We start from the raw sequence: 8,624 nt of genomic DNA on the forward strand, positions 1-8,624 counted from the left end.
ATATATATATATATATATATATATATATATAGATATAGATATAGATATAGATATAATAAAGCCACCTTTTTTGTTTTATTTTGATCTTTTTCTGCGCCACAATGTCACAAACTTAAAGAAAATACCTTAAACAGCAATTATTAGGTTAAAAATTATTGCAACCAAAATGGATTAATTAGATTAATTCATTGCAAATCACAATTAATTGCACAAAAAATGAATCTCATGACAGCACTATATTAAATAATAATAACATAATGCTGAAAAGACAGTTTACACTTTTATAAAAAATCGATCATTATTTATCTCACAACAATCTAAACCAATAAGAAGGGACAAAAGAGCGAACATTAAAATCAACCTCTGCTCTCCACCACCTACTGTGTATCATTTAAGCTGCTTTCCTGTTTGAAGGTGGAAAAGACCAGGCACTACCTGCTGCTGAGGGAGAAGCTGGAGGCGACTCTGCAGGCGGGACAGGATGCACTTTACAAGAGCAACGATTTCAGTGACTTTGCAAAGGGGCCCGCTGTCTGTCAGAGCCCGAGCAGCAGCCCGGTCCACGAAAGCCCCAACGAGAGGCAGAGAGAGCTGGCTGCTAAGGTGACTGCTTCCACACAGACTTCTGTTTCTTTCTGGTTTTGTTTTTTGTTTTTATCTGTGAAAAGAAAAAACAAATCTTCCCTCTCCTCCTTGTAGTGTCTGCGTTTGCTGATGCACACCTTCAACAGAGAGTACAGCCAGGTGAGCAGCAGTGCCAGTGAGAGCAAGGTGAGCCCCAGCCTAGGCCCTCTAACCCAGCCCAACAATCCTACTATAAGCATCGTGTTTACATTGATTCTATTTTAAAACCCTACATTACTCAGATTCAGTCAGCTTTCTGCAGACATCCATTCAAACATTTGCTTATAACAAAGATATTTCACTATTAATTAATTGTAATGATTTAAGCAAGTTTTCTGAACTTCATGTTTTTAGAACCACCCTGCTAACCTTAGTTAAAGGGTAACCAAACAGGACAGTTGAAGGCTGACTCTGTTCTCAACCCAGATTTGAAAAAAAAAAGTTAAAAAAGGGGGCGGGGCTAGGGGAGGCGGGTTGAGCGGAGGAGGTGTGGTCTAGATATGTGATTGACAGTGACACTGAGTTTAGCTTGAGATAACTAAAACATCTTTTAATTATTGTATTGATAAAAAATAAAATAAATGAATAAAAATCATAAAGTTCAGGAGACCCAAGCAGGCTGTCTCCCCATCCCACAGCCGCTCTTTGTCTGCCGGCCAGCCAGCTTTCCAAGGGCCGGTTTAGCGAGCGAGCAAGCTCTGCCGTTCTCGACTTAGCAGAGTGTCCTCCATTGCTCCCAGCGTTGCGGGGCGTCCACCACTCTTGGGGTATCTTCTACTGCTCTCGGCGTCACAGAGCGTTCTCCATCACTCTCTCGGCGTCCTCTTCCACTTGCTGCGTCGTAGGGCATCCTCCAATGCTCTTGGTCTCGCGAGGCATCCTCCATCGCTCTCGGGTGTCCTATGCCCCTTTCTGCGTCTCATGGCATCCTCCAAAGCTCTCCGGGCGTCTTCTGCCTCTTTCTGCATTCCGGGGCGTCCTCCATCGCTCTCTAGGCTTCTTCCACTGCTCTCTGCGTCACAGGACGTCCTCCACCACTCTCGGGGCTTCCTCCACAACTCTTAAAGCATCCTCCACCTCTCTGTGTCGCGGGGCATCCACCATCGCTCTTGGCATCGCGGGGCGTCCTCCACCACTCTCTGGGCGTCCTCCACCACTCTCTGGGCGTCCTCCACCGGTCTTGGCGTCGCAGGGCGTCCTCCACTGCTCCTGGCATTGCGGGGCGTCCTCTACCACTTTTTGGGCGTCCTCCACCAGTCTTGGTGTCGCAGGGCGTCCTCCACTGCTCCTGGAGTTGCGGGGTGTCCTCCACCACTCTCTCTTGTCGTCCTCCACCGGTCTTGGCGTCACAGGGCGTCCTCCACTGCTCTTGGCATCGCTGGGCATCCTCCACCGCTCTCTGGGCGTCCTCAACTGCTGTTGGCATCGCGGGGCATCCTCCGCCACTCTCTGGGCGTCCTCCACTGCTCTTGGCGTCGCGGGGCATCCTCCACCACTCTCTGGGCGTCCTCCACCGGTCTTGGTGTCGCAGGGCGTCCTCCACTTCTCCTGGCATTGCGGGGTGTCCTCCACCACTCTTTGGGCGTCCTCCACCAGTCTTGGTGTCGCAGGGCGTCCTCCACTGCTCCTGGAGTTGCGGGGTGTCCTCCACCACTCTCTCTTGTCGTCCTCCACCGGTCTTGGCGTCACAGGGCGTCCTCCACTGCTCTTGGCATCGCTGGGCATCCTCCACCGCTCTCTGGGCGTCCTCAACTGCTGTTGGCATCGCGGGGCATCCTCCGCCACTCTCTGGGCGTCCTCCACTGCTCTTGGCGTCGCGGGGCATCCTCCACCACTCTCTGGGCGTCCTCCACCGGTCTTGGTGTCGCAGGGCGTCCTCCACTTCTCCTGGCATTGCGGGGTGTCCTCCACCACTCTCTGGGCGTCCTCCACCGGTCTTGGTGTCGCAGGGCGTCCTCCACTGCTCCTGGCGTTGCGGGGTGTCCTCCACCACTCTCTGGGCGTCCTCCACTGCTCTTGGCGTCGCAGGGCGTCCTCCACTGCTCTTGGCGTTGTGGGGCGTCCTCCACCACTCTCTGGGCATCCTCGGCCCCTCTTGTCGTGAGTTCAACTGGTTCAGTGTCGCAGTGTGAGCTCCAGCGCTCTTGGTGTCCCGGGGAGAACTCAAACGGTCGAGGTTTAACTCCCGAGCATGTCGAGGGTTCAAAGATGGGCGGGGCTTTTATACTGGATCTCGGAGCATGATGACGTGAAAATTCTGGGACCTGCACCAGTTGACCAATCACAAAATTTAACTGTAATACCTTGTTTCAACCTTTAGAGGGCAGCACACAGACAGTTTTAAACCGTTTTTCAGGAAATAGACAGGTTTTTTGATTGTAAAAAAAGGTGCCAAAAAGTCCCATTTAAAGAGGTCAAAAGCCATAAAAGTCAATTTAGAGTTTGGTTACCCTTTAAATGCTTTGTTTTTCATAGTAAAATGTTTTATTTCAAATCAGTTTGACTTTTCTAACTAAAACAAAATCATGAACTCTGTCTGTTCCCTCATTCCTCACAGTGTCTGCAGTTCAGAAATAGCGAGACCTCCCCTAACACAATAACACTTTTAAACGCAAACAGGCGAGGGGCTCCTAGATATACTTAGTTTGTTTTTCATCATGTGGTGGTTCTACACAAATATCTGACAGACAAAAACCAAATTGTTAATTCAGTTGTTTTCTGAATGCATGTTTGTGTCGTCTGTGCTTAATCGTTTGCTGGTATGTGTTGTCTCTGTATTTGTCCTGTTCTTGTCACCATGTGTGTGGATGTTTACGGGTGTGTTTTAGCTCTCGGAGATCTCGGCGTCGCTCATGAGAGAATCGTCCTCGTCTGGACTGAGCACGCTCACTCCCTCCTCCACCTGTCCTTCATTGATTGATGGACACTACGACATGAGGTAGTTAAAGTAATACGTAATTTTCCCACATTGTTTTTGTTTACAGGATTGTTTTCGAAGTACCAATCCAATCGTCTTTTGATTGATTTTAAAAGCATCCCCAGTGGACTTTTAATTATGATTATGAGTTTTTTTATTGCCAAAACCCCCAAAAACTGTTGTTTTATAGAACAGAAGTTCTTTAGTAATTTGCCTCGAGTTGTGGGCAGAACTGTTGATGCAGAGTAGTCCCGCCTCAGCTTCCACAACATCCCTCAGGCTAACATTAGGAGTGCAACAAAAATGGTGAGAAATATTGGAGATATCCAGTTTTGAACAAATAATCCAGATCGGATAAGGAAAACTAAGATCTGGTCAGCTATAACAAAAATGTTATGAATTAAGAAATACTCAAAAAATACATTTTATTCTTAATGTCACAAAAATATGTTTTCATAGGAGTGGGTCTTTAATGAAAACCTTAAGTTTTAACATATTTTCTAGGGCTGGGTTTTGCCAATAATTTCCAGAATTGATTATCTTTGCGTCACCAAACCCTGGATCTATTCAATTCCGATTATTTTCAATTATTTTGATCCACTAAATTCAACTCAATTTTGAGTCTACATGACTTACACATTTAAACACATTTGTTTAGAAATACATTAATAATTAATAAATATGTTTGTAAGATATTCATATTGATCTGATACAGTTCACATACTGTAAATGTATTTGTGAAATTATAATTGAATTATTAAAATTATTTATACTACAGTTTTGTATGGATTCTCAAACAGAGAAGCATCAAGAATTGTTCTGCCTCTCCTGGAGGGTGTTTCAGTTTTTCCACTAGGTGGCGATCGTGCTATAGCATTTCACCTTATTCCAGACGAAGAAGAAAGTTTGAGCAAAAATGGGTTAATTAAAAAAAAAGTTTCCTTAAAAGAGTTTAGAAATTCATATCTGTGAATACATAAAGATGTTAATTTCGTCAGCAAAGTATGTTTACGTCGATTAAGTGTTAGCATTAGCCGTCCTATAAGAAATTCCATTAACCGTTAGCATCAAGCTAGCGGACTTTAGCATTATGCGTTGGAAAAATCTCTACTTTTATGGACTGATTATTAATCTATTAAGCTTAGGTTGATTTTTATTAACCCAACTCTAATATTTTCTTGAGAAATTATTAGCCTATTGAGATTTTTTTTTTTGCTAAGATGTGCTAACATGCTTCTGCAGACTCACTGAACTGAGCTCCGGAGCGTCCACTCCAGACTTGGACCCCTTCAGCCCAGTGGACCGGAAGAAAGCTCTCAGAGGATGCACGTTTGTTCCTGACATCCAGGAGATCCGTGTCAGGTCAGATGTTACTGACAAACTTTTTTCTTCTTGAAATATATATTATGTTTCACATGTATATACATAATTATATTTGTGGGTGAATTTAAGCAATATAAAAATCTTTCCTTCACTAAATCAGAGAAAATGTAAGACTGTTCATAGATTCCAGTATTTTCAATACGGTTCTAATTTAAATAAATTTAAAAAAATCTTAATTTTTTTCCCATACTGTAAAAATGTAAGCAAAACTCTTTTTCTTCTATATTAAATGCAGTCCCATCGTGTCAAAGAAAGGCTATCTGCACTTCCTGGAGCCACACACCAGCGGCTGGGTGAGGCGTTACGTGGTGGTGCGCCGGCCTTACGTGTACCTTTACCGCAGCGAGCGAGACAGCGTTGAGAGAGCGGTCATCAACCTCTCTTCTGCTAAGGTGGAATACAGCGAAGACAAACAGACACTTCTGCGGGTAATTTCAGTTTGAGCTGGAAACAAAGGAAAACCGTGTGGTTGTTCCCGCTCGAGTTCTCATAACCTTTGTGTGTTTCACGTCTCAGACTCCCAACACGTTCGCCGTGTGCACGGAGCATCGTGGGATTCTGCTGCAGGCCTCCAACGACAAGGAGATGCATGACTGGCTGTACGCCTTCAACCCTCTCTTAGCCGGCACCATCAGGTGGGTGGTGAGAAAACGGCCTCCAAGTTTAAAGTGAATTGTGAAAATGTAACTTTAAAAATGGACTTTCAAAGCAGCAATTGTTATATTATTTTCTCTTAATTTCTGAACAATATTTTTTAATAAAGAGATAAAAGTGTGTAGAAGGTTTTGGATAAAGTTTAGATAAATGTCAAGCTCAAGACCATTTTGTCAATAATAACTTAAACATTAACAGTCGTGATGGACTCCATGTTCAGGGTGAACTCCAACTTTACCCTGAAGTCAGTGTGTTAATCTCCAGCGAACCTCGTGATCCCAAAGTAAAAATAGAAGAAAAAATTGATTTATTTATTTAGGATTTTAAGGTGCATTACTATATATATGTAAAAAAAAGGGCAATTCCTTCTCATAATAAGTCTTGCGACACAATGAATACTGTTTTTCATAATTATAATAATAACATTTATTTATTTATTTAGGCTTTTATTTATTTAATGCCACTTTTAAATAATTAACAACACATGTATTTATTTATTTCATATTAAATTTATTTATTTCAAATTGGCTCTTTTAACCCACAATGGCAATGAAATAAATAAATATGTCATTAAATACTTAAATTTTCCATTTTAATATTTTAATGCCACATTTATTTCAACATTTATTGATTTGTTGCCACTTTTAAATTATTAATGACACATTTATTTAATGGTTTATATATTTATTTCAATTTGTCTCTTTCCAGACTCCATACTTTACAGTCTTACCTTGTTTAAAAATAACCTGCAATCGATGAAATCTGCCAAGTAGTATTTGTGAAGTTTTAAGGCTTGTCACTACACTCTTTTTAGGCACTTTTCTCAGACAGACATGAACATTTTCACACTTTTCTCTCTTGTTTAAAGTCTTTTATTTTAGAAAAATAAGTCCAGTATTAAACAATAAAAACAAAGAACCGGTTGCAATCAAAGCTTCATGTAGATTTGGACAGTTGAAAGCATTCTGTACAACATGAAAGATATTTTTAACCTTTATTTAGCCTGGGAATTCCTAATGAGATAAAAACATCTCTTTTCCAAATGAGCTCTGGGGGAAAAAATAAAATTCATAAACTATTTAAAACATTCACATTCTTAGTAATGTGAATGTAATTCTTGGTAATGTCAGTAGAAAAGATTCTTGCGATTTTAAAGAATAATTACCAGTTTCTCTTGGTTTGATATAATGACAGAGATAGGAAAGAAGGAAATGCAGAATACTTTTATATATTAAGATGTACCAGTGTGTATGTCTGCAGTATTTTTAGTGTTGACTACACATGTATGAAGTTCACAGTAGTGAGTATGAAGCTTAAATTTTGTGGTGAATCACAGAGAAGCATGATAAAGAGTCCAGAACTTTCAATGGGGCATTCATGTATTTAAGAACTCCATTATCTAAAACTCATTAAAAAAAAGTGGCATTAAAAGAGAATGCAACCTGTTTCGGAAAAAACAGAACAATCTTGACTTTTTTACCAATTGCATTAAAATGCCAGGATGTAACTGTCTCTGTTTTGGTCCTTTGAAGAGTTAAAACTGTGTGACTAACTCGCGCATTTCTCTTTGTTTTTGAAAGGACCATTAATTTGCTCTTTTTTGCATCATAAAGATTTAGTAATCTGTCCTGTAATGTAGATAGACTTATTGGTACTATAAAGGAACATATCATCTGCATATAAATGATATCTAGAGTTAACAAAATCCTGGCCGTTATTTATATAAGTAATGAATAGAAGGGGACCCAAAATGGAGCCTTGTGGCACTCCTTTTGTCAGTGGAAGAATATTAGAACAAATGTTATCTGACTTCGTACATTGAGATCTGTCAGTGAGATAATTACAAATCCACCCAATTGCAGTTTTAGAAAGACCAATATTGATCAGACTATCTTTGAGTTGGGTTGATTGACAACCAATCAGGATGCAGAACACAGTGTGCTGCAAAATTGCTGTGAGAAAAATCTAGAATTTTAATGAACCAGATTTTCCATTTTTTTGCATTAAACTATTAAATATAACAGAAAAAACATAAATTACATATAATCTAACATGACTTAAATAATAGCATTAAATAAAAGAGCATTAAATAATATGTCTTATAATTAGAATACAGATCAGATAGTAAATCTCCTGTATATTTAAGGCACCCCTCAGTTTGACAAATGTGTTTTGTATTTTCAGGTCGAAGCTCTCCAGGAGAAAGTCAGTCCAATCGGTCCCGGCCGCTCAGAGGATGTGAGAGGTGAACCAGCCTGGTTGGAACGAGAAACACAAAACTACCACTACAATCTTAAAGCTTGGCTCAGCATCTTGCTTTGATGAACAAAAACAATATAACAGACTTATCCATCTCTGTAGTGACTGCCCCCCGTCCCCAAAACCCCCTCGGTCGAACACCAGTCTCTTGTCTCACTTTTTGCAGTCCTCTTCTTCTTCTTCAGCCTTGCATGGTGTGTCCCTCCTCTGTCTTTTAGAATAGTTCATAAGAAAACTAACTATCCAAACCTGGTAATTACCTTAGCTGTGCAGTGCATTACAACTAGTTCATTTTTATGGACTTGAAGGAATATGTTATCTTCTAGGCTTCAAGTTGCCTGTAAATAATTATTTTATCTCAAATTGACAAAAAAAAGGAAGAAAGTGACAGGAAAAATATCTAAACACAAACCATTAATGCAGCTGGAGAAGAGAAAAACAGTAAACAGGATGTTTGTGTGTTGAGTGCTGGGTTGAAAGCTTCACTTGCTATCTTTAGATATCACATTACCTCAGCCTGGATGGGCTCGATGCTCTGCAGCATGGAGTGTTCTACTGCGAAGGTTGCTCTTCATTTGAAAAATACAGTAGCATGAGAAGAGATGGACAGAAGAATACGCTTCTGTCATTTTGTTTTTTCTAAGCTCTTGTTTCATGAAAAATAAGTTCAGAGAAGGAATTTAAGGAGAGACTTGGAATGTTTTTGCTTCTTTTCTTACTCATTGTTATAATTTAAAAAAATATATATTTTGCAGATTATTTGCACTGTTGTTGAGAGTTGTGTTGT

At 40.6% G+C, this 8,624-nt stretch overlaps 1 protein-coding gene across 1 annotated transcript in view; it reads left to right on the forward strand.

Moving 5' to 3' along the window:
• kif1ab (kinesin family member 1Ab) overlaps nt 1–8,624 on the forward strand; it is a gene marked incomplete in the record, with an annotated part of 36,182 nt that overhangs the window by 26,247 nt on the left and 1,311 nt on the right. Inside the window, 7 exon segments of the mRNA XM_024273717.1 lie at nt 415–603; nt 700–771; nt 3,453–3,562; nt 4,784–4,903; nt 5,160–5,352; nt 5,441–5,559; nt 7,763–8,624. Coding sequence (XP_024129485.1) covers nt 415–603; nt 700–771; nt 3,453–3,562; nt 4,784–4,903; nt 5,160–5,352; nt 5,441–5,559; nt 7,763–7,820 — 861 coding nt within the window.

This window comes from Oryzias melastigma, linkage group LG17 (assembly GCF_002922805.2).
Source record: "Oryzias melastigma strain HK-1 linkage group LG17, ASM292280v2, whole genome shotgun sequence".
Classification (NCBI taxonomy): domain Eukaryota; kingdom Metazoa; phylum Chordata; class Actinopteri; order Beloniformes; family Adrianichthyidae; genus Oryzias; species Oryzias melastigma.